Source organism: Grammomys surdaster, unplaced genomic scaffold (genome assembly GCF_004785775.1).
Source record: "Grammomys surdaster isolate TR1022 unplaced genomic scaffold, NIH_TR_1.0 126278, whole genome shotgun sequence".
Lineage (NCBI taxonomy): Eukaryota > Metazoa > Chordata > Mammalia > Rodentia > Muridae > Grammomys > Grammomys surdaster.
The window spans coordinates 7,849,358-7,876,171 of record NW_021621078.1 but is presented as its reverse complement, the minus strand read 5'-3'; the positions used below and the strand labels follow the sequence as shown (position 1 = coordinate 7,876,171).

General features: G+C 41.6%; 1 protein-coding gene across 4 annotated transcripts in view; it reads left to right on the top strand.

The window, feature by feature from the left end:
- The window catches only part of Smg6 (SMG6 nonsense mediated mRNA decay factor), a 229,827-nt gene that overhangs the window by 90,209 nt on the left and 112,804 nt on the right, over positions 1 to 26,814 (top strand). For 3 of the 4 annotated variants that reach the window (XM_028759168.1, XM_028759169.1, XM_028759170.1), the window contains 2 exons: positions 19,241 to 19,357; positions 22,007 to 22,175. In XM_028759168.1, the coding sequence (XP_028615001.1) occupies positions 19,241 to 19,357; positions 22,007 to 22,175 (286 nt within the window). Of the gene's footprint in view, positions 1 to 19,240; positions 19,358 to 21,807; positions 21,864 to 22,006; positions 22,176 to 26,814 lie in introns of those variants that run through there. The other variant, XM_028759171.1, reaches the window with a different exon arrangement.

Genomic DNA, 26,814 nt, shown 5'->3' with positions numbered 1-26,814 from the left:
GAGAGAGAGAGAGAGAGAGAGAGAGAGAGAGAGAGAGAGAGAGAGAGAGAGAGAGCGAGAGAGCGCGCGCTAGCTTTGTGAGGCAGCACCAGACTCTGTTCTAAATGATGCAGATTCCACTGGAGTCATATACATGTGACCTCAGCAAAAACTGCTTGATCAATAGCAGTGTGGGGGAGGACTGGCTTTCTCATTTGAGTGGGCTCTGGTTACAGCAACTTCCAAACACCATGTCACTTGTTCTAGCATTTCTGGTTATCGTTGCCACTTGGTTGAGTCAGAACCTGGAATGAGTTTGGTTAGCGTGTAGTTTCAGGTTTGCAAACTTCCTTCCTAGTTGATGCTAGCAAAGTGTGAGTGCCTGGTGTAACTGGATAGGGTGTTACTTCAGGTTAGGAGTCCTTGCTTTTGCTGGCTGCTTAGACTGAACTTGGTATTACTGCTTCCCAAAGAATATTTTTGGTTTGAAAACTGAAGGTCAGCAGTTCGCAAGTGCTGAGCTTGAAGCCAACTCTGTGGTTTGTCTTATGCCACTGGGCCAGCAGCTCTGCAGTCCTGATCAATTGATCCTCAACAAAATGAAACCACGAACAGCAACTGCCAGACGAAACTCCATCTCACCCCATTCCCTTCTCCGACATGTCTTTCTGCCCAGGTCCCCTTTCTTTCTCCTCAGTTGCTTGTCTTCTTCTTGGTTATATATTTTACTTTTGGGGGTTTATCTTTTTCCATCTCTCTGTCTCTTCCATAACAGTTTTTAATAATGTTTTAGTTAGTTCCAGCCTTTTCCCTGAATGGATCCCATTGGAAAATGCATTTGAAAGGAAACAGTTATACACTTCCCCTCCTTTGAAACTGTTTGGCACCTTTTCCAGTGCAGTAAACCATACAACATGTATTTTCAAAGTTTCCAAACACAGACATGCTGGCGTTAAATTTATGAAAAATATTTTACTCAGCTGTATGGTAACTGTGACTTTTAGAAATCCTGATCACATTTGAAAATTGGTGATGACTTTTGGAACCTCAGTAGGTTTTCGGATCTTTATAGGAAATATAGCCACACTAGCTCTTAGGAAGTCTATGTCACTTTGAGCTTTGGCCTTGATTTGCTTGTTGGGCAGGCCAAATTGAGGCAGATGTAGATGTGGGAATTCTCAGTCACACCCAGAAGAAAAAGGAAAAGTCAGTAAGCTACTGAAGGCTATGGTATTGTTGTGCTAGGCATTGGGAACAGGAGAGCAGTCCTCCTCCTGCTGAGTGCAGTCAAGGGGAGCAGTAAAGGAACCTGAGTGTGGCTCAGGCTTTGCTTTTGAGACTGGGACTCTACTCTGGTGGCTAAGGCTGACTTTCAGCTTGCTACGTAGTCAAGGATGACCTTGAACTTCTAATTTTGTTGTTTCTGTCTCCTAGGTGCTAGGATTACTGACTTGTGGCACCAGGACCAGTTTTATTTTCTTTACAATGCCATTGATAAGAAGAACTCATTATTTACATTCAAAGCACATGATGTTGCTAAAGTTATAATGCTTACCTTGCTTTCCCCTTTTAAACCTACGGTTTAGTTAAAATTGTAGTAGAGGCAGGTTTAGGTATTTGACTGAGGTTAGAGTTTGGTCAGTAAAGGCAGGGATTCTTCTCAAGGACCCCAGGAGTTGATTTAGATTCCTAGGAATACTGTTTAAATTAGAAGCCTTTTAGAACAGGGTTCTCCAAATTGCTCAAACAGCTGCATCACATCTTGGCTCACGTAGCTTTATGTACTACACCATTTTCAGCTTTTCTTTGCCTATCGGCCTGACGGGTGAATTCTGCCTTAGAGCATTGAGATAAATTCTGCACTGCCTTCTTAGGCCAAAAGCTTTTTAAAATACCTTACAGAACCTGGATATCCTGCAGGCCATTTGTCCCACTCAGTCCAATTAACAAGAGTTTATGGAGGAATTGGGGGTGGCTCACAGCCATCTGTAATGGATGCCCTCTTCTGTTGTGCCTGAAGACAGCTATAGTATACTCATATACATAAAATAAATAAATCTATTTTAAAAATGGAGGGCTTGCCGGGCAGTGGTGGCGCACGCCTTTAATCCCAGCACTTGGGAGGCAGAGCAGAGGCAGGGGGATTTCTGAGTTCAAGGCCAGCCTGGTCTACAGAGTGAGTTCCAGGACAGCCAGGGCCACACAGAGAAACCCTGTCTCGAAAAACAAACAAACAAAAAAAAAAAAAAAAAAAAAAAAAAGGAGGGCTAGAGAGATTGTTTAGAGGTTAAAAGCACTAGCTGTTCTTGCAGAGGACTTGGGTTCAATTTCAGCACACATATGGCGCCACACAATTGTCTGTAACTCCAGTTTTAGGGGATCCAACACCCTCACACAGACAAACATGCAGCCATAACACCAAAGTACATAAATTTAAAGTAAATAAATAAATGTTTTTAAAAAGTAAAAAGAGGCTATGGCTATCTAACTCAGTGGTAATGCTCTTTTAGCATATATAGAACCTACTCCCTAGTACTGAAAAAAAATTAGCAGTGTTTATAGGTTTCTGTAGTTACTATTTATTGACTGTATTAGCTTTCTATTATACCAGATATTAAGAAAGTCAATTTAATAGGAGACATTTATTTTACCTCTTATTTCCACAGGTTTCAGTCCATGGTTGGCTGTCATTGTCACTTTAGGGCCTGTAATGAGGTAGCACATGATAATAGGAAAGCAAAGCCTCTTGGCTCTGGTGTAAAGGAGAGAAGGAAGGGACCAAGGTGGGTGTGTCCCCAGTGCAACTTCCCATGAGGCTCCCCCTTTAAAGGTTTTCCCATCTCCTGATAGTACCAAGGTGAGGAATAAGCCCAAATATAGATAGAACTGACAAATTTGCTCCCCAGAATACAAATTTGGAAGGCCTGTCAAAGGGGAAGTGTTCGTTCTAGACTCTTTAGGTCAAGAGGCTTACTGGCACCTAGCTGGGTTGCTAGTCACTTTCATCTATTGCTGCTTCCTCACTTTCTTCCTTGGCATCATTGCTTTGTTTAGCTGTTAATCTCCTGACCCTCTTTTCACATTAAAGCTAGATGTGTCACAGTGGTGGGATTTGGATGAAGTCATCACATACACCAGCTTTGGTATTTGGACTATGAAATACAGGACCTCACCTTCAAACATTTTACACTTATGTCTTTGTGCTCTATTGCCATGAATAAACAGCATTACCAAGACAGTCCTTGTAATAGCAATGTATATAGAGCTTGCTTACAGTGTCAGAGGTTTAGTCTATTATCCTCATGTAAGGGAGCATGGCAGCATGCAGGCGAGTGCTGGCTTAGTAGCTAAGAGCAAAGGCAGTAGCTGAAGGGGGCAAGGGAGAGACAGATAGACAGACAGACAGACAGACAGACAGACAGACTGGAGTTGGCACATGCTCTTGAAACCTCAAAGCCCACCCCTACTGACATACCTCTTCTAACACGCCACAGCTCCTAATCCTTTCAGATAGTTCCATTCCTTGGTGATTAAGAATTTAAATATATGAGCATACGGGGCAGGGAGGGGACATTCTTATTCCAACCACAACACCATCCTCCCTCCCTCCCGCCTGCCCTTCCTTCCTCACTGTGTGGCCCTGGCTGTCTTCAAACTCAGAGATCTGCCTGCTTCTACCTCCCAAGTGCTCATATTAAAGGAAGGCATGATCCATTACTGCTCTTCCATTCTTCAATTCTAATGCTGTATGTATGTATGTATGTATGTATGTATGTATGTATGTACTTTGTTTGTTTGTTTGTTTGTTTACTTATTTATTGGTTATTCAAAATAGCTCTGGCTGTCCTGGAGCTCAATTTGTAGACCAAACTGGCTTTGAACTTTGAGATCCTCCTGCCTGATATTAAATACAAGTGCTGGGATTAAAGGCATTATGCAGCTTCCACCTGGCTTTAATTCACCTTTTTTATGTTTTTAAAGTTTTGTTTTGTTTTTTTCCTCGAGACAGGGTTTCTCTGTATAGCCCTGGCTGTCCTGGAGTTCACTCTGTAGACCAGGCTGGCCTCGAACTCAGAAATCCACCTGCCTCTGCCTCCCAAGTGCTGGGACTAAAGGCGTGCGCCACCACCGCCTGGCTTAAAATTATTTTTTACATCATGTGGGGTGTATGTGTGTGTGACATGTGTATGTGCATGTCTGCCCACCATGATGCACCATGAAAGTCAGAGAGCAACTTTGGGAGTAAATTCTCTACTTTTATTTTTTAAGATTTATTTATTTAATGTTTATGAGTACACTATATGCTTTCTTCAGACACACTATATGCTTTCTTCAGACACATCAGAAGAGGACATCAGATCCCATTACAGATGGTTGTGAGCCACTATATAGTTGCTGGGAATTGAACTTAGGACCTCTGGAAGAGCAGTCAGTGCTCTAAACCACTAAGCCATCTCTCCAGCCCCAAGTTCTCTACTTCTACCATGTAGATTCAGGGATCAAATTCAGGTCCTCAGGCTTGGTAGCAAAATGTCCTTCTCAACTGAGCCATCTCATCATCCCATCTTTTTAATACTTTTATTAAAATATAATTAGTATGTGTTAGGCTGAATATATTTAATGTGTAATTTAGTTGCTCATGTTGTCCTTAAACTTGTGATCTTTCTGCCTGAATCTCCAGATTAGCTTGGATTATAGGCCTACATCACCAGACCACCTTAGAACTTTATAGAAATGGAATTTGATGCTGTGTACTCTTTATATGATTATTTGAACATTCCTTGTGCTGTGGAATGATTAGTTACTTTTTCTTTATTGTTAACTAGCCTTCATTATATGGGCATACCATTTTATTTTTATCAATTCACTTGCCGATAGACATTTCTTTTTTCATTGTTATGAGCAAGCCTGGTATGCATATAGGCTTTCATTTCTCTGGGTCAATGCCTAAAAATGTGATAGCATGGTCATTTGGTATTTTTTTTTATCCTTTTAGAAACCACAACTGTTTTCCAAACCGGTTGTATTGTTTTATTTTTTTCCACTAATTTTTTTTTTATTTATTCACTTTTTATCCCACTCGCAGCCTACTCTCCTCTCAGTCTCCAACTCATACATCCCCTCCTCCCCTCCCTATGTCCTCTTCTCCTCTGAGAAGGGGGAGGCATCCCCTGGGTACCAACCAACCCTGGCATATCAAGTCATTACAGGACTAGGCACATCCTGTCCCACTGAGGCCAGAGAATGCAGCCTAGTTAGGGAAACAGAATCCACAACAGAGTCAGAAACAGCACACCTCCACCCCCATCCCCCCACCCTAATTATTGGCTATTGTGAAGGGTGTTGTTTTTCTGATTTCTTTCTCAGCCCATTTATGTTTTGTATAAAGGAGGCCTACTGATTTCTTTGAGTTATTTTTGTATTCAGCCACTTTGCTGAAGGTGTTTATCAGCTGTATGGGTTCTCTGGTAGAATTTTTGGGGTCACTTATATATATGTCATAATATCTGCGAATAACAATATTTTGACTTCTCTTCCAATTTGTATCCCCTTGATCTCTCTTAGTTGTCTTATTGCTCTAGCTAGAATTTCATATACTATATTCAAGAGATACAGAAAGAGTGAACGGCCTTGTCTTGACCTTGATTTTAGTGGGATTGCATTGTTTCTCTCCATTTAATTTGATGTTGGCTATTGGTTTGCTGTTAAAACTGAGAATTTCACTGTATGGTAGTGTCACAGACCTTTAATCTCAGCATCTGGGAGGCAGAAGCAGGTGGATCTCTGAGTTCTAGGCTAGCCTTGTCTACAAAGGGAGTTTCAGAATAGCCAGGGCCACACAAAGAAACCCTGTTTTGAAAAACAAAATCCTGTAAGAATTTTAGTTGTTGGACATCCTGACCAGCACTTGTTGTCCATCTTTTATATATTCTAGCCATCCTGATGGTTGTACAGTTGTATTTTATACTTTGTTTTACATTTTCCTTGTTAAAAAAAATGAACATTTTTCATCTATTTATTTGTCAACCATATATTTCTTTGCTCAAATTTTCATTTATTATTTAAGCTAAAAGAGCTTTAAGGTCTGTGAAATAACTCAGTGGGTAAAATGCTTGATAGGTATGGATGAGGATCCAAGTTTCAACTCTTGAAACCCTTGTAAAAGTCAAATGTAGTGGTATGTATCTATAACTGTAGTGCTGGAGGGCAGAGACAGGCCTGTCTCTCCCAGAGGGCTCACTGGCTAGCAAATATTGGCAAAACCGCAAGCTCCAGGGTCAGTGAGTGACCCTGTCTTAGAGAATTAGGTGTAGAGTAATAGAGAAAAGACATCTGACACTGACCAAAGTTCTATATATACACACTAGAAAACATATGTACATATACAGTCTGTATATGTGTATACATATATGCATGTATATTTATGTATATTTATATACGCATGTATATAAATATGTATGTATATGTGTATATGTATGTATATATACACATGTATATATGCTTATATGTATGTATATGTATGCTTATGTACATGTGTATATTTATGCATATATAGTCTCAAAAATTATATATAAAATTTTTTGAGACAGTGTATTGTTATGTAGCTGTGGCTGGCCTCAAACGCACTGTGTAGGCCAAACTGGGCTAAAAGTCACAGAGTTCTGCTTGCCTCTGCCTCTTGAGTGCTAGGATTAAAGTCAGCTTCTAGGGAGACCATTTTTCTTTTTCTTTTCATTTTTGTCCTTTGAAAACAAACATTTTATCTTATGATGAAAATCCATTTAGTTTTTTGTTTGTCTCTAATGTTACAGATATATTGCCAAGTGCTATTCTTAAAGAATTGCAGCTGAGCTACCAGTTTTTAAAAAAATGCATCTCAGTATGTGTCTGATTAATGATACAAAGATGCAATAAAAATGTACAAGCAGTTTTTATTTATGAAAAAAACAGTGCTAAGACTCCAGTTTTAGTCAACTTTTTTTTCTTTGACTGCCTTTTCTTGAAAAATACACACACCATTGGCTTGAGATTGGCCCTTTTGCTTGTTTTTTGAGAGTCAAGGCATGTTTGAACAGTTCACTTAGCATTTCCAGTTGGCTGTTCTTATCATCCTTTTTCCCTTTCTCACTACCTTCTCCTTGTGTTCTTGGCGTGCATTGTACTGATCTGATGAGTCGTAGTCTTGCTGAAGGAGCTGTCTTGTTTTAGTCCCTGCCCATCAGGGACAGGTCTGTCTTCAGTGAACCATCCCTTTACTTTATTCTTTTCTGTTGTACCTGACATTGTCTTGCTTGGGCCATATGAGGATAGGATGCCTGGACATCTCTATCATCTCAGGCCCCACACCATAAAAACAATAACCAGGCAGCATTTGGACAGGGTTACCAACCACTGCTCACTGAGAAGATGTCCTCCAAATCTGTAAATTACCTTTTTTATATATCTAAAAGTCTCTGACATCCTATAACAAATCTTTTAGGGGGTTGTTTGCCCTTTTTGTTGTTTTCTTATTTTAAACTTTTTAGTTGGAAATAATTATAGATTCATAGGAAGTTATTTTAAAATGTACAAAAACCTGGGTATAGTTGTAGTAGTCTATTGTATAATAGACTTTAATCCCAGCACTGAGAGATAGTGAAACAAGTAGCACCTGTGAATTGGAAGCTACTCAGGGCTACACAGCAAGACATGCATCTAAAACACAAATCAAGGGATGGAAAAAAGACTCAGCAGTTAAAATCATTAGCTGTTCTTACAAGAGGACCATGATTTAATTCCCAGCATCCATGTGCTAACTCACACCCAGTCCCAGGGGCTCTTCATCCCCTGTTCTGGCCTCTAAAGGTTATGCATGTTGGTGGTTTATAGCCATTCAGGCAGCATACCCAATACATAAAATAAAATTTAAAGAACAAGAGAAAACATACAAAAGCTAAGTATGATTGTGCATGCCTTTAATACCAGTTTTTAGGAGACAGAGGCAAGTGAATTTTGGTGAGTTTAAGGCCAGCCAAGCTGCATAGTGAGACTCTTGTCCCACTATACAATAAAATAAACAGAACAAGAACAACAAGAAGAAAACCTACAGAGAGACCCTGTGCACCAGTCACCGCTTGTCCCAGTGTGTCCTAAGTAACGAGTACATATCAAATCATTAGCACAGTCTACAACTTTTTGTTTGTTTGTTTGTTTTTTGAGACAGGGTTTCTCTGTGTAGCCCTGGCTGTCCTGAGGCTGGCCTCGAACTCAGAAATCCACCTGCCTCTGCCTCCCAAGTGCTGGGATTAAAGGCGCACACCACCACTGCCCAGCACAGTCTGCAACTTTTACCTAGCTTGCACCTGAGTTTCCACTCATGTGTGTTTATGTGCATACAGGCACATGAGTATATGTGTGTATAGTTTTCTATAGTTTATCACAATTATAGTTTCATGAACTACTCCAAAGCTAATGTGCAAAACTGTTCTATAATTATAAGGCCTCCTTCATTGTTTTTGTTTAGAATTTTCCTCTTTCTTCTGCCCCTAAATATTAACTCTTTACAACCAGGAATCTGTTTTTCATCCCAATAATTACATTATTTTAATAGTATATAAATTGAATTACATAATGTATAGCCATCTTAATTTTTCTTTTTTAAGGCAAGACCGTTGGTAGCATAGGCTGGCCTTGAGCTTCCTGTGTCTGAGGATGATATTGAACTTTTACTCTTCCTGCCTTCACTTCCTAGGTGCTGGGATTGCAGGCATGTGCCACCTCACACTCAGCTGTAGTGTGTAACCTTTTCAAGCTGGATCTATCACTCAGCTTGATTTCCTGAAGGTCTGCCCATCACACTGCATATATCATTTGCTTATTTCTTTTTATTGCTAAGCGTATTTGGAGGCATGAATGTTACACAGTTTCTTGAACTCTTCACCTGTACAGAAACATTTGGGTTATTTCCAGTTAGGCTGTTATGAATAAAACGTGTTATAAACATTTGTATACAAGTTTTCATTTCTCTAGGTAAAGCCCAGGAGTTGAATCACTAGGTATTATATCCTAAGGACCATTTTAGAAGAAATTGCCCAACCATTTTTGAGAATAGTAGCATGATTTCTTTTACATTCTTATCCATAAGATATTCTCAGCATTTAACAGTTTGGTGGTATTATTCTCTTTATTATTCGAACCATTTCAATAGATGTAATATCTCATTGTTTTTGTTTTCATTTCCCTAATGTCCAAGATTGAACATGTTTTCATGTGCTTATTTAGTAGGCAGTGCCTACTCATGTAACTTGTTCATTTTATAAATGCACTGTTTTCTTGTTATGTTTTATAAGTTCTTTATAGCCCAGGTACTTCCTAGTTTGTAGGTGTTTGATAGATGATATAGTTTGTAAATTCCTAATCTTTCTCTATAACTTGCCATTTCATTTTCTTCATAGGGCTTTTTGTAGAGCAAAAGGCTTCATTTCTTGTGTACCTTTTATTTTTATATGTATGTGTATGGTTGTGTAAGCTTATGCACCCCACATACATGGAGAATCTTGTGGAGAAGAGGGCATCAGATCCCATGGAATTGGAGTCACTGACAGTTGTAAGCTGCCATGTGAGAGCTGGAAACTGAGCCAGGATCTTCTGGAAATTCAGAAAGTGCTCTTAATCACTGAGCTACCCCTCCAGCACCATAGTAGTAGTCCTCCTCCTCCTCCTCCTCCTCCTCCTCCTCCTCCTCCTCCTCTTCCTCCTCCTCCTCTTTCTCCTCCTTTTCTTCCTCTTCCTTCTCTTTTTTATTTATTTTTATGTATATGAACGTTTCATGTTTGTATATTTGTCTATGTAGTATGTATGTGCCTGGTGCCCAAAGAAGCCAGAAGAGGTTGTCACATCCCCTGAAACTGAGTTATAGACTGTTGTGAACTGCCACATTGATGCTGTAAACCAAACATGGGTTCCCAGCAAAAGCAGCAAGTCCTCTTAACCTAGTTAGTTAGTCAGTCAGTAAGTTATAATTTTTTGAGACAAGGTTTCTCTGTGTAGCCCAAGTTGTCCTAGAACTCAGAGATCCACATGCTTCCGCCTCCCAAGTGCTGGGACTAAAGGCTTGTGCCACCATGTCTGGCAAGAATTTTACTTTTATATGCCAAGTCTATCAGCTGTTCCTCTTCTAGATTGGATCTTTAACATTAAAGTTTTAGAAATCTGCCTTTAATCCCAGCACTCAAGTGGGAGAGGCAAGGTTTTAGGTTTTTTCACTTAGTCCACGGAAGTCTTGAGGTATTTTTGTGCGACATATAAAATTATGTTAAGCCTCTTTGGGTGGGGCAATATATATGCATATTTAATTGGTTTAACACCATTTCTTGAAAGACTTTCTACCAGTCGTGGTGGCCCATACCTTTAATCTCAGCACTTAGGAGGCAGAGGCAGTAGGACTGTATAAGTTTCTGGCCAGTCAGAACTGTATAATGAGACCTTATTTATTTTTTATTTTTTTAAAAAGAGGAGGAGGAAGAAAAAAAAGAAGAAGAGAAGGAGAAAAAGACAAGCTGGAGAATGGCTCCATGCTTAAGAGCACTTACTGTTCTTCCAGAGTAGGAGACTCTTCAAGCCTCCAGGCATCTGGCAAGAACATAGTGCACAGATATACATGCATGCAGAAAACCTATGTTTATTAACTAAGCAAATCTTAAAAAATAAATTCTGTTTTTTGTTGTTGTTGTTGTTGTTTTTCGAGACAGGGTTTCTCTGTGTAGTCCTGGCTGTCCTGGAACTCACTCTGTAGACCAGGCTGGCCTCGAACTCAGAAGTCCGACTTCCTCTGCCTCCCAAGAGCCGGGATTAAAGGCGTGCACCATCACTGCCTGGCCACTTTGTGGCTTTTGGCCTAAAGACTGCACACATTTCATTGGAATTACATTTTATTTTATTATAAATGGCATTGTCTTTAAATTTCCACGCCTTAGGGCTTTTATATAGAACTGTAGTTGGAGTGGTCTGGGGTTTTTGTATACAAGGTAAGGAGAGAAACACAGCTGAAGTGGGGAGTTTGAATCATAGGCCTTTAAAAAACAGATACAGAGCTGGGTAGTGGTGGCGCACGCCTGTAATCCCAGCTCTTGGGAGGCAGAGGCAGGTGGACTTCTGAGTTTGAGGCCAGCTTGGTCTACACAGTGAATTCCAGGGACAGCCAAGACTATACAGAGAAACCTTGTCTTGAGGGGGAAAAAAAAACAGATATAGAGCTAGATGGTGGTGACACTTTAATCTCAGCATTCAGGAGGCAGAGGCAGGCAGATCTCTGAATTGGAGGACAGCCAGGACTACCCAGAGAAACACTGACTTGAAAAAACAAAAGAAAAAAAGAAGAAAAGAAACGCAAATATGGAAGCAGTGTGGGCAACAAGACAAACTTGGTTTGAAGTCCCAGCTCTGGTGTCACTAGCTTTGTGTCTGTAGACATGTCATTTGGACCCATTTCTTTAGATGTCAAACTTAGATCTCACCATGTCTTAGAAGTTGTGACACCAGACCTTATATGTCATAGACATCACACATAGCTGTGGTAGAATCCTGCTGTGCATAGGTAAGCCCACAGGTGAGACAGGCATGTATCCACTTGAGATGAACAGTACAATTCTTGAGCTTCCTTATGGTTCTGATTGTCAAGGGTGTAATAGTTAATAATTAATGTAGCTTTGTCCTCAAGGAGCTTATAATCTCATTGGTGAAACATGCCACATACATAAAATACTAGGGTAAGGTATTGCCTGTTAATGTTCCAAATCCATGGGAAACAGTGCATCAGAGAACATTGTCTTCAGGGTTTTTTTGCCCTTTTGTATTACGTGCATTGAGCAGCTTCTGTGTTGTTGATAGAGCATGTGTGAGGGTAAGGGGCTATATGGGGACCTAGGAGAAAAGAGTCATGAGGGGATATGTCATTAATTTTTATACTTTCCCCAGTAAACCATCGACCCTTTTTATGATGTCATGAGGGATTCCTTAATTTTGCAGCTGCTTCCTGATTACGTCAGAGAGGAACCTCTCACCCCACAGCCTAGAGCTGTACTCCTCCAAGAATTGGAAACAAATGAAGTGCTGAATATCTAATAGCTTCCACAGGGATAGCCAGTTCAGACTTCCCAGGCCTACTCCAGCAACTCTTCCCCAAGTATTTCTGACCCCCTGAAGTGTCTTTGTTCTGGGAAGACAGGATTTGGCCTAAAGCCAAATATGTGTGTTTGGCAGGGAGGTGGTGGCTGGGGACTTCTTGAGACACACTACTTCCCTGTCTCCAGGTGTTTTGCAGTCCTGGGTTTCTGCCCCTTTCCTGCATCTCCTTTGATGGGGGTTATCTTTCTTGAGTAGTCCAGACCTTCTAGAACTAGAAGACAGTCCCTTGTCCCAGTAGTCACCCTTTCTTGGCCTCCCCACATCATTTTGTTTCCACTTTCTCCCACCTCCTAGAGGACTTGTCACACTTGCATATGTCACTTATTTGGTGTTGTTATAAGGGTTATGAAATGTTCTTTATATAAGTTTTCTTTATTGGTGTTTGTAGAGACAGTGTCTCTTGGAGTTTTTGATCCTGGGTTGGCTCATGTAGCAGAAATTTACCTGAAATTACTGATCTCATTGCTTTAATCTCCCAAGTGCTGGCATTATAATCATGTTCTATTATGCTCTACCCGCATAATGATATACTTTCTCTTAATTCAAAGGCATTAGTACTCTGTTAGCTTTTTCTAACTGCTCCCCTCCCCCGTTACCCTTTTCTGGCTTCCCTAACCTATTCTGTTGTTCCTAGGTTAATGATGTGAGTATGACTATGTCTGGGATTGAACCCAGGGCCTTACTTAGACACTTGGCAAGTAGTCCTCTCCTGAGCCGGTATACTTTCACCCTTAACTAGATCAATCTTCACAAAATAGCCAATGTAGCTTCATTCATGAATCTTAAGTGAGTACTCTCTTTCTGTCTGTTGGGGTCAAGTCTCTTTCAGCATTGCAGGCTCTGTATTTTTTGGCTCTTGTTATGATGTAGGCAGACTTCATTGAGTGTTTTGTGCACTCTAACCTGCATCCCCGGTGTAATGTACACAGTCCTTTCTGTGTCAGCCATTTCTTTCATTGTTCATATCTTACAGTTCAACCTAGGAATGGTCTCTTCCATCAAATTTTTGATAGATAGTAGATTAAAATATTTCTTTTCAGAAACAAAAGGTGTCTATTTCCCTGCTCCCCTATGAGTTGTCTTCCTCATTAGATTATCACTTTCCCGTGGGCAGAATCCTGTTTAAATTTGTTTCCTCCGATTGCACACCTAGATAAAGTATTTTTTCAAATAATGGGAGAGGTCATTTTGATAGGAAGTTTAAATGCTCTTTTCCCTACAGCTACTACTTTGAAAAGAACTTTTACAAAAAAGAAGATGAAGAAGACACACTGCCTGAGACAGTTTTATAATCTTGGAAGACCCAACTGAAGCATCAGGTGTTTCGATGAAAGCTCATCAGAAGGACATTTTCCGTGTCCCTCTGTCTGACCTCTTGACTGTACCCTGTTTACGGGACGTGTCACAGCTTGCCTTAGACTCCGTTAATCGAACTCCTCCACCATTGTGCATAGTATGTTGCTTGAGTCTGTCAGTGTGCCATTCTTCTGACTCACTCATTGCATACTTAGGAAATAAAAAATGCCCAAGGGCAAGAGCATCTCTGCTTTTTTTTGATCTGAGATCTTACTGCCTCCTTCTACCTCCCCTTTAGCCAGACACTGTCACAGGTAACTCTGCAGCTCAAGCAACAGCAGAGAGACGCTCTCGCTGCCCACTTCCTATAGACAGGGAGGTTTGGGTGGGCTGCACAGGAACTATGCCAGCCCTGCATCTAACTGGTGACTGACTCATGAGAGAAACAGCCTCATATCTCAAAGATACAAAAGAGCCAACAAATTGCCTCTGGGTGGTGCTAGTTTGGAGGTGGCTAACCATTCATTTTCTCTGAGAGTAGATGGGGGGAATCCGTGAAGAAGTGGTTGGCTGCATTTTGTCTTTAGTTATTAGTAATGCAGCCAATGAGATAGTTGCTTGTCTGTGATAGAATGGGTGGTGAATCCAGTGTCCTCTGACTCCTTCCCACTGCTTTTAGGGTAGCCGACTTACATATCACTCACCCTGAGACAGTCTTTCATTACTGTTCCCATCCTCTTGCCAAGAACTGGCTATGTGTACTAAGAGAATTCTGCTGGTTTCACTGTTGGCAGGGTTTTTCTATGACCAGCCAAACCCCATCCAACTACTAGGGTTTTCTCCAAATCTCTCCCTTACAAAGACTTGATACCTTCTCCCAGGAGTTGATCAAAACCAGTGATTCTGAGTCACTGTCTCTTGGCTGGGCTTACAGGTCCAAGCAGGTGGGCCTGCCTCTATTCTGCTTCCCTCCTATTCCCTCCCCACCTCTCCTGCCTCACTCCCATTTCCTGCAAGAGGATGCTTTGCCATCCTGGAGCCATCAGGCACAGCTTTGCTTTGGCAGCACCGTTGCACACACACACACACTGGTGGGAGAGGGGACGTGTTTATCACTTTTCCTGGAGATTATCTGTTTAAGCACTTCTCTGACAGTTACAATAACAAGGGCAGTGTGTTGTGTTTCCAGCAGAAGGACACTTGCTGTTGAAAGATGTATAGCACTAATTAGAAATACATAACATCCGGCCACATGGCAGCCTTCTCCCGGCCGCCCCATTTCCTGATTTCATACAACTTTGACGACAGTTGGTTTATGTTTTCCATGAATATGTTCTCAAAAAAAATGAGAAAGTCTCCCTGTTACATAGGAGCAAGAAGAACATTTGTGCCTGAGCAGGTATTTGGCCACAGGAACACTGGGAAGTATGGTCACTTGCCCACTTGTAGGAGGGAGCAAAACCAATTTTAGACCTCAGCAGACTTTCTTGGTAAGAAATATTTCCGGCTGACATCCCTAGCCAAAACCATCCCCCTAAATCCTTAAGAAAGCCTGCTTTTGGAAAGAAGGGGAAAGGCTATTTCACAATGTTAATGAGTTCCTCAGCTCATGTCAGCCTCTGCTACCTGACACAAAGCCAGAGGAACCATGCAAATATCAAGGCAAACAATGCCTTTTCCTCCCCACCCACATCACTTGCTGGTCTGAGCCAGCTCAACTTCAGATATTCATACATACATACATACACACATACACACACACACACACATACATACATACATACATACATACATACATACATACATACATACATATTCATTAGACTAGACCCAGGTTCCTAAATCTAGTCCTAAAGTAGGTGGGCTCTGGACTCTCTAGATGTTATTTTCCTACCCACTTTCATAAGTGAATACTCTCAGGGAGTGGTATCTTGACATTTCTAGCTCAGTAGAAGCCTGCATGAGACCAAGAACATCCTGAATATACTACATACTCAATACATTTTTTTCACTTGAAATGTATGGAGTCAATGGTTATCATAGTTACTTGGGTAAATGGTAATTTTATTCAACCTACTAAAAGATTCTTTAGTTACAAAAACCACAGTTATTTATAGCTATGTTCTCTACTGAATTTAGCATATCAAAGATGTTCAGTATGTGCTTGTCATATGACCAAGCCATGGACACAGGCCTTTTGTTAAGGGTTGCCAGATAGCAAGGTCAGTCTAGGGATTCTTGGATAGCTTGGGATATGTCTACCTGCTTAGTCAGGGGAAAAGACCCCTCATTTATGCCTTTTCTCCAGCTAGACCACCCACACAACCAGGCAGTGTGCTCTGGAGCCTTTGCCTAAGAGAGCATGGTGATAGAGAGGTTAAAATAACCATGCAAGGTAGTTGCAAAACTGCCTTCAGGCTGTTGTCCAGTTCTACACCAGAGGTACCTGTTTTTATCGAGGTTCCATACCTGGTAGCAGTATCCAACCCAGACTCTTGAGAAGCCACAGATACCGTTGCTTTTTAAGCAATTCATTCTTCTTGAGTCCTAGCTCCCACCCTGAACTCTGAGAAATAATGTAGCTGTTTATCATAAAACTTAAGATGAGCTTGGAGAAAGTCGTCTCCCTCTGGCAGTTCTGTTGCTATGGAAATGAATTATACCCAGTTTTGTGGAACAAAGACTTCTTCCTCCATCTCTGTAGCATTTGCAGGTGACTTCTGCCTAAGATGTCCAGTTGATCAGTGGATGTTAATTTGATGAAGTGTTTCAGCTACCAGAATGTGGCCTCTACTCATCTTCCCATCTTCCTCTGTCCTGGCCTTATTCCTTCACTTTGAGTTTTGTTGCTTAGTAAAGGCACACTGCTGGTAATGGCCTGCAGGAACCCATACTGAGATAGAATGGGATTACCAGTGCTGCTGGCTGTGGCTTAGGGAGCAGGGAGACACTGCAGCTTTTCTTGGGATGAGTTACAGGTCTTCCTCTCTCTGCTCATATTCTTCCTCCTCTTGATGCTTAGATGGTTGTTTTGTCTCTTTTTTGAAAAAATTATCATGGGTTTGTGTGCGTGTGTATGTGCGTCTTCGCACGCACAAGCCCGTGGGTGCACATACTATATTGCAGATATTGGAGCCAGAGAACAACTTTTCACACTCAGTTCCCTCTTTCCACTATGTGGATTTCAGGAATGTAACTGAAGTTGTAAGGCTTAGTGGCAAGTTCCCCTACCCACTGAGCCATCTAACCTACTCTCTTGTTTCCTATCTCTTTAAACAGAGGTTTATCTTAGCATAAGACTGGGAGTGATAATTTATTCTAATCTCATGGATTGTTACCACTTCCTTACTGCCTGCTACAGTTGTGTTGTAAAGGGTGACATTGGGACCATTGGGCATCTGGAAGGATGATGGAAAAACCACAATTGAAGGATTGCTCCCTTATGCTATTCATATGTTGAGCCCTTCTGAGCAGCAGCTGGCTTCTCACATCAAGAACTTTGAAAGTGCTTTGGGGTAGGCATTGTGTTCTCCAGTCATTCTTGCTCCTGTGGTGAAAATTTAGGAATAGCTGTGGTTGTGTAGTATCTCCTGGAGTAACTTGTTTAGGTCCTTGGCAAACTAGTAAGCTGACAGGTCAAAGTGCAGGCAGAGCAGAGATCAAATGTGTGGATAATTATCCTTTTAACACTTGGAGACTGAGTTTCCCCGTATTACTGAGGAGATTATCAGATTAGCTACTTGCCAAAGCTGGTGAGTTTAGGCCCCATCCTGTGTGTGTTGGGTGTCTCCCTGTCTGAGGCTGAAACTGGACTTCTGGCTTCTGGCATGTTGTTATTGCCCTCAAAACTGGATGAAATGGCAGTTGAAAAGATCACTGATAGTATGTAGGTAAAGGTAGGGATGTGGGAGTATTATGAAGGTCTCACCAAAGATTTACTCTGCCCATCAACAGAGTGGTTCCTCTCAGTTATCTAAAACTAGGAGGGACTTAAAGCCAGTTTGTAATAGTGAGAAACCAGGGTGCTGGCATTAGAAGTCAGATTGACATTTTTAACCCTGGGTAGCAGGGGCAGCGAGGCTAACACTGATCTGGTACATTACGTAATAAGCATTGTTTTCTACAAAAGTAATATATTCAGCAAAAATAAGTTAATGTGGTTTTGTGTCTCATGTGTGCTGTCTTAGGATGAGGAATATAGACGGCCTAGGGCCGAAACCAAAGCTGGTGATCTAAGAAGATGAGTTGTGAATCTGTTGTTGATTGTGTTCCTGCTAATGAGATAAGGTTTTGGTACTATAGCTTTACATTATTAACAGCTAACTAAAGCAGAGACTCTATAGCTCCTGTTTATTTTGTGCACTTTGAGGTAATGGGGCTTAGGAAAGTGATGTGATGAAGAATTTATGCAGGTGGAGAAGGAATCAGTTTTCATCAGTGGTATAGCTTATGGTGAATTGTTTGTACTCCACTAAATAGTAACCTACACCCGTGTCCATACTAGCAACTTTAACTAATCTTGGTGTGTCACTGAAAAAAAAAAGGGTAGAGTGGGGAGGTACATATGTTCTAAATACATTCATATATGAAGTTACCAAAGAATAATGTTTTTTAAAGAAATGAAAGGGGCTAGAGTCTTGGTTTGGGGTCCCAGCATCTACGCGGAGGCTCACAGTGTCCATAACTCTCAGAGGGCCTGACTCCCTGTCCGGCATCCCCAAGCCTTAGTCATGCACGTTGTCTACATATTTACATGCAAGTGGCACACACATAAAATAAAAATTAAGAAATCTTTAAAGCAAAGAAAAATTAAAAATAAAAGATATGAAAATAAGAGGGGGACTTGTTGGGAACTACAAGGGGTTCAGAGGGGCTGGTGAGGGGTAAAAGAGGTAAAGAGTGAATCTACTCAGACTACATTATGTACATGTATACGATTATCAATGAATTAAAATATTTTTAAAAATAAAATTTAAAATAGGATACAATTGAGTTAGTTATATAAGATTTCACCTTTTTCAGTGATCTAACCTTGAGCATTCTAGAAAAGAAAGCGTCTTTGTGGTATTTCCTTCTTACATACACTCTGTTAGAAATTTCTCACATTGTGTACTCAAGAAGAACCCAAGTGTTGGAGAGGTAGCTCAGTGGTTAAGAGCACTGGCTGCTCTTCCCAAGGACCTGAGTTCACTTCCCAGCACCCACATGGCAGTTCACAGCTGTCTATAACTGTCCAGTTCTGAGGTATTTGACACTATCACACCATTGTATATAAAACTAAATTATACACACACACACACACACACACCACGAAGAGCCTAAAATTGAATTGTGTTAATTTTTAAGTTTATGTAATGAATGGTGCATTTTTTTAATTAAAAATAAGAAAAAGAGCCGGGCAGTGGTGGCGCACGCCTTTAATCCCAGCACTTGGGAGGCAGAGACAGGCGGATTTCTGAGTCCGAGGCCAGCCTGGTCTACAGAGTGAGTTCCAGGACAGCCAGAACTACACAGAGAAACCCTGTCTCAAAAAACCAAAAAAAATAAGAAAAAAATTTAAAAGACTTACATGGGGATCTTGTGTGTTTATTAGGCACTCTTCTGTGTGCAGGGCATGCTGTTAAGTGCTCCATATATAATACAAAGTCATATAAATCTACTTCAAGAGAACTTACTGCCGCAACCTGTCATTTTAGAGAGAAAAGAAAGCTGAGCACTGTGGTCAAGGAGCCCCTCCACAGGACAGCAGAGTGGCACTTGGTTCGTAGGATGTGATGGAGCTTCCTTTGCTTCTTTGCAGACTGCTTCTCAGAGGAGTGTCGTTCTGTGATCCAGGAACAAGCTGCATCCTTGGGCTTGGCAATGTTTTCTCTACTGGTCCAGCGCTGCACATGCTTACTTAAGGACTCTGCCAAAGGTAAGCAGGAGAGCCCCTGACCACTGGGTTTTCCGGTTGCCCAGCCCTCTCCAAATGAACTGTAGAGTGCTGGTGCTCAGTCTTCTCCCAGCTCTCTGGTCTTCGTCCTTCCAGCATGTTCTTCTCCCTTTTGTTACATTAGCCAGCCCATTTATGCCTGTAATCTGATGGCCTCTTAGGCCCTCTTTCTTCTCTATGGCTCTCTTCCTTCCCTTTATTACTTTAATAGTTAGGAATTTCATCCTGCCTATTATGTGAGATATTTGTTTGTTTATTGGCTTTGTTTTCATTCATTCATTTATAAGCAGGGTCTCTCTTAATGTGTAATCCTTGTTGACCTGGAACTCTCTATATAGACCAGGATGGCCTCAAACTCACAGATCTGTCTGCGTCTGCTTCCCCAGCGCTAGAATTAAAGGCATGCACCACCACACCTGGCCTTTTATTATTATTATTATTATTATTATTATTATTATTATTTTATCTTTAAAAAGACCCAAAGGGGGACTGGAGAAATGGCTCAGTGGTTAAGAACACTGGCTGCTCTTTCAGAGGACCCAGATTTGATTCCCAACACCCACATATTAGCTAAAAACCATCAGTAACTTGAATTGCAGGAGATATGATACTGTCTTCTGTCCTCTGAGGACCAAGAATGCAAGTGGCACATAGACATATATGCAGGAAAAACACCTACACACATTACATATAAAAACAAATAAAAAGATCTGAAGACTACGTAATGGGTCTTCCCTTTTGTTTTTCTATCTCCCCAGTGCAAGAGATTGAACAAGTTTCTTTATGTTTTCATAATTTTATGTTTTTATGCTTTTGTATTTCTGTCTTTTTGGTATGTGGTAGCTGCTATACCCACCATGGGCTAGCTGTCTTGAGCTCACTGAACGAAGCAGGTGCTCCTAGCCTTGCCTTGAGGTACTGTGCCAGATCCTTTATATTTTACCCTGAATTCTACCTTAGACCATTGTAGCCAAGAGAGGTAGGAGTAAGATCAGACCTTCGTCTTGGTTTCTGTATCAGTATTGGCAAGCAGCAAGACTTTTCCTTCTAGTGTCCCATAACACCAGTGTTGTAAATGCTTCTAGAGTTGCCTTTTATTCAAGGGTAGGAACAATTTATTTTGAAACAATTTCACATTTACAAAGTAGTTGAGTTCAGTGGCTTATGACCATAAACCCAGTGACTCAGGAATTCTTAAGAATTCCTGGTCACTCTTGGCTATATAGAGAGGGAGTTCGAGATCAGATTGGACTACATGATACCCTCAAAAAAACAAAAATAGGGCCAGCAATATGGCTTAGTAGATCACAGACACACACACACACACACAGAGTAATAATAAAATTTAAGTGGATAATTCAAAGCACTTTTATATATGCTTTTTCTAGACTCCCAGGTAGTTAATATGTTAGCATGTCTTTAAACATGCACGTGTGTGCTTATTGTTTTTGTTCAGAACCATTGGATCTTAAGCTGCAAGCATGATGGCCCTTTGGCTCTAAATACTTGACTTTGTATTTCTTCACACTAAGGACAATATCTTAACAATTACCAGAATCTGGGGGCTAAGGATGTATTCAGTGGTAGAGTACTTGCCTAGCATTTACAAGCCCTAAGTTATATCCTTAGCATAAAAATAAACAAATAAGGACAGTTGCCAAAGGAAGGGAATCTGGGCTAGAGCAATGGCTCAGTGGCTAAGAGCACATATTACTCTCACAGAGCACCTAAGTTTTGTTCCCAGCACTCACATTGCTCATAACTGCCTGTAACTCCATCTCCAGGGCATCCAGATGTCTTTCTGGCTTCCAAGGGCACCTGCACTCATGTGTAGATGCCCACATATAGATACACACAAGTACACATAATTAAAAATAAAATCAATTTAAAAAACAAACCTAGAAAATCAGTGTTGATATAGTACTATTATTGAGTATATAGACGGTATTCAGTTTGTACTTATTTTCCCGATAATGTTCTTTGTTAAGAAAGAGGCATTTAAAGTCACTCTGTAGCCCAGTCTGACTTCAAGCTCAAAATTTTCCTGGCTCAGCCTCCTGAATACTGGAATCACAGGTATGTGCTACCATGCCCAACTCTGACAATATTCTTTGGGATGTAGGGTGAGGGGTGGGGGGTTCTGCCCTAGGTTCTAATGCAGGATCACACACTGCATTTAAATGCTGTATCTCTTTAGTATCCTTCAACCTATCTCCATTTGTCCTTCATAACCTTGACATTATTGAAATACAAGCCATTTATTTTGTAGAAGGTTCCACAATTTGGGTTTTTCTGATGTTTCCTTCTGATTAAGTTCAAGTTTTGCAGTTGTGGCAGAAACTCTGATGACATCTTGGCGCTGTGCTAAAAGGATTCTAAAACAGTGTGCTGGAGGCCAGAGTGGAGACTTATGCTGGGCCCCAGGTGAAGCAGAAGCATGTGTCTCCAGGAGAAAGCCAGCTTATTGGTTCTCTCTTTGTCCCCAGAGGTGCTGGTGCATGTCCTCACTTTTGAGTCCTACTTTCCTATGAACTTACTTTACTCTCCCTGTGCTAAGAGTTTGCTGCTATCCTAGCATGCTAGGTTTCACTCAGCACACATAGGCCCAGTTCTCATCTGTTGCCTTTGCAGCTCAGCTGTCCTCTCTTGAGGACCAAGAGGACCAAGATGACATCAAGGTATCTTCCTTTGTCCCGGACCTGAAGGAGCTGCTTCCCAGTGTGAAAGTCTGGTCAGATTGGATGCTTGGCTACCCAGACACCTGGAATCCTCCACCCACATCTTTGGATCTGCCCTTGCAGTAAGTTATCTTACCTATTCTTCCACACTGTGGAAGTGGTTCATAGTGTTCCTACCCCCCTCCCACCACCACACACCCCTCCATGGCTAGTCTCAAGTTATTGTCTGCTGCCTTTAAACCATTTTAGCTTCCTTCGTTTATCCTCATTTGAAGCTTGATTTTTCCATTCCCTTATCGCCTGTCTTGTCCCTGATGTTATACGTTATTTTGGCCTGTTGTCTAGTCCTTTCCTTTACCTTGGCCTCTCCCCTTTTCTCTTGCTTTACAGCTGTGTCTTGTTGTTTGTCCTTGGTTTTACTTTCTCACCTCACTTCATCCTGTTCATTTTGTTGATGTTCATACTGCGGAAGTGTGTGAGACTTCACCTCTCTGTCTACACTTCAGTTTTTCTTTGTTAACTGATCTCACTTCTGTTTGTTACCTTCTGTACTCAGTGTTTTTCATCTTTGCTTGTGACATGTAATGTGTGCTGGGGATGAGTGGGTACATATCTCTCTCCCTTTTCTGTTCACTCATTCCCTCTCTTCTCACCTTGTCCTCTGTGTAGTATGTCTTGGGGTATCTGTTGAGGTGAGGTGTATTAATCTGAGCATATGTGATTTTTGCATAGGTGGTCTATATGGATCTGTGTATTTTTAGGGCAGCGATTTTGTAGGTTTTATTGTTGTTTCAGAATAATAGTAAAACATAATGGAATTTGCCATTATAACAATTTTAATGTGTATGATTCATTGTCATAAGTTATAGCCAGTGTTTTGTATAGCCAGGTGTGTTCTTTCTTTGTCTATGTTTGAATTCGGTCTATTAGTTCTGCCAGTCAGAGTACTATTTGTTCTCGTGTGTCTGTGGATCTGTGCGTCTTAGTGTTTATCTGCACCAAGTATAAAGTTCTGTATGTTTTTATTTCTGTGTGATTGTCTGTCTAAGGGCAATTCAATATGCCTGTCAGTGACTGCCTATGTGTGTGTCTGTATCAGTCTGTGGCTGTATGAGTTATATCTGCATGATACATTTTTGTCTGAGCCTCTGCCCATTTGTATCTGTGGGTTTTGTATCCTTAGGTTTGTGTTTGGGTTCATACATCTATCCCCATAGTGGTCTATTCTGCTGTCTGGATCTATGACAATACCTTTTGTGTTTTTCCTTTTTGGATTTATTTATTCATTCATTTGTTAATTTTTTGTGTGTGTCAGTGTTTTTGCTCACATGTATATCTATGCATGCACCACATGTATGCTTGGTACTCATACAGGTTAAAGAGGGGATTGGATCTCCTAGAGTTGTAATTGTGGACAGTTGTGAACTGCCATGTGGGACATTGAAAATTGAACCCATGTCTTCTGCACAAACAGTAAGTGCTTAGCCACTAAGCCATCATCTTTCCAATACCTAAATATGTTCTTGAAAGCCCATGCCCTTGCCTAATTTATACATTGATATGATGTATTTGTCGATTTGATTGTTTTTGTGTGTATAAATGTCTCTGTTGGATGAGAATTCTTTGTATGAGGATTTGTCTGTGTCTTCCTGTCTGTCTCTGCTTGTCCCAGCTTGTTTCTACCTGCCTTTTTTTGTCTCCCTTTATTAAGGAGACAAACTGTCCCACCACCCAAGAATGATATACATTTTAAATGGTTTGAAAAAAAAATCACAAGAATACTAATTCGAACTTAGGAAAATTACATACAAGTCAGATTTCAGTGATGTTGTATGAGAGCACAGCCAGGCTTGTTTATTTTTGGTCTATGGGTGCTTTTCTGTATAACAGCAACAGAGCCAACAGAGCCGAGTGTTTGCCACAGAGACTGTACAGCCCACAAAGCCTAAATCAATGACACCACAGCCTGCTACAAAGAAGACTTGACCCTCGATCTCTCATTCTTTCATTTCATATTAGCACAGTAGTATTTGCATGTAGGCATCATATCTATTAATTCTCTCTCTTGACCCCCTCTTCTTCTTTCTTTTTTCTTCCCCACTACCTCTGGATCTTTCTTCATTTCATTGATTTTCTCTCTGATCCACCCACCACTCAGTCTCTGATTTTTCTCTTCCCATAGGTGTATGCAGTGAAAGCCGCTTTAGGCTCTGGGGGCTATGTAGCTGTATGATTTGTGTTTTGGAACAAGCATAGGTACCTAGTATTTCATCATTCATGCCCAGGGCTCTTCTCTGGTAAAAGCAAACACTAGAAAGTAGAGTATGTGTGGGACTGGATAATGGTATCCTGGGTCATGGTTGAGCAGGTACTTAGAACCCCGAGATTCTCCGTGGAATTCTGCGTGAGAACCGGCAAGAGTTCAGTCCCTCCCATCATCTAGGATCCTGAAAACAGTCACATTTCCATAGAGTCACATAGGCCAGGCTATAGGCCTCAGGCCCTAGAGATTTGCATACTAATGAAGGCCAGAGGGCAGAGCAAATTAAACATTCCTCCCCCAGATCCTCCCCCAATCCTCCCTCTTTCTCCCTCCCTATATAACTCGGGACTGCCCTGAGTTTTGGGGGGATACGCCTAGATCCATCTATTATCCGTCATGACAATAAATCTTTTTGGAACCAAGGACTTCCTCGTGTTACTGGGGCCTGCCGCCACCAAGGCCCTCAGGCCGCTGGAACCATAAGAATCCTCCTCCCTGATGTGGGACCCGCCACGGCGGTGCAAGCTTGCGCCGCTTTGGCGGCCTTTTTAAAATTTTCCCTACAAGTATGGACACCTTGACTGCTGCTAGAGGATGAGGAGAGGACTTTGTCTGGGTTGGCTGCCAGGCATGTATATCTCCTAGACTCATGGGTGACCCTCAGAGGGAAGGCTGCAGCAGAGATTTCTGGTCAGTAGTTACTGAGCTCTCTGTGTGGGCTGTGTAGTCTTGACTCTTCGCCTACTTTCCTTCTAAATTGTTTCCTTGTACCTCACCCCAAGAGGCACCCCTGGACTCCTGCTTTCTCTGGTTCCTCCCTAGCTCTAACTTGGTAACTGTGTGGACAGTGCTCCCAGCATCAGACAGCTCACATACTTCCTGTGAGCCTTCCTAGGTTTCCAAAATGTGTTCCAGACTGGAAGTCTCATGAGCAGGGTTGAACCCTGAGTTGGGCAGCTGGAGCCTAACAAAAGAGCTAACAGACCTGCTGGCCAGGGGCAGCTGTTTCCCAGCAGTGATCCCTGAAGAGTTAGCATGTACAGTCTCAAATTTTTAGGCTATTAATCTGTAATACGGGCAAGGCAATTTGCAATCTGAGGGGGAAATAGCTAGGAAAAGACACAACTTTCTAAGTATCTACACCACTGCTTCTGATGTGTGAAGGGCCCCTGAGTAGTCTTTTCTTCTGTCAGGGACAGGGAAGCAGGCTATCTGTCCCTGGAGCTTAAGTCTTTCTGGGTCACCTCAGCCCACATCCATAGGTCCTTAGCTCTGGTCCACCCATCCTGGGCTGTCAGGTTGTTAATCCCTCTGTAGCTCTTCTCCCCTCATCCTTCTCACCTCCTCCCTTTGGCTTTTGTTTGGCTTTGGAAATGCAGAGCTTATACAGGAAATACTGGGCTTCATTAGCTTGAAGTGCTGAGCCTGTTTCCCCTTTGAATGTTGGAGCTTTGAATGTTGGTCTATTGCTAACTCTGTGTTCCCATCTTTGGACAAGGGCTCAATCTGTAGTGGACATGTGGTCCAAGCCATCTCCAGTAGAACTAGAAGGGGTTGGGACACAGGAATCCTACTTGCTTCATTTATTCAGACTTCACAGGGGAAAAAAAAAAAGAGCAACAAATCTGACCCATTACTATATTGAATTTGCCTTCCCAGTAAGGAAGTTTTTCTAGCTTAAGACATTCACTCTTGTGAATATGTCAGTGTGGTCAGGATTTAGGTTCCCTTGTTCTTGTGTTCTCCCTTCCTCACCTCCCCCTCCCATCACTTTCCCTCCTCTCTTTTCCACTCCTCTCCCTCCCTTGCCCCTCATCATGATCAGCAGCTGACTGTCTCCGGAATGCAAGTTTAAGTGTCAAACAACAGTTGCTGTCCTTGGGCCTGACCCCAAGGCATGGTCGTATAAGGACTAAGTTCAGCAGAGCAAACCTGGTGTGACTAACACTGGGGATAGCTCCATTTTTCAGCCTTAAGATCTGAGCATTAGAAAGGTGGATTCAGAGTTTTACTTTTTCTTTTTTCTAGTTTTTTCCTATAACTAGCTGCCTGGGTACTCGAAGTAAATACCGTGCTTGAGATCATTGGCAAGCTTTGGTGTCTTATAGTCATCCATCCAATCTATGGACACCTTTGGTTATTGAAACAAGGTTTTGCTTTATAACCTAGGCTGACCTGGAACTCACTTTGTAGTCCAGGCTGGCTTCAGATTTGTGGCAATCCTACCTACCTTAAAGTACTGGTATTACAGGTGTGAGTCACCAGACACAGCTTTTATGACGTCTTCTTTTGAGGCCATAGGGAATGACATACCCTAGATAGTTCTTTAGAGGTCAGAACCATAACACCCCTGACACTAGAAAGTTCCTTCATGCAGATCTTCATTTTCAAAGATTTAGGAATGCTCTCCAGGGAGTAAGAAGGAGATGGCTTCCATTTACTGCTGGCCCCTTTGTGTGCTTTCATTGGTCCTTGCCTGCATTTGTGTGCTTTCATTG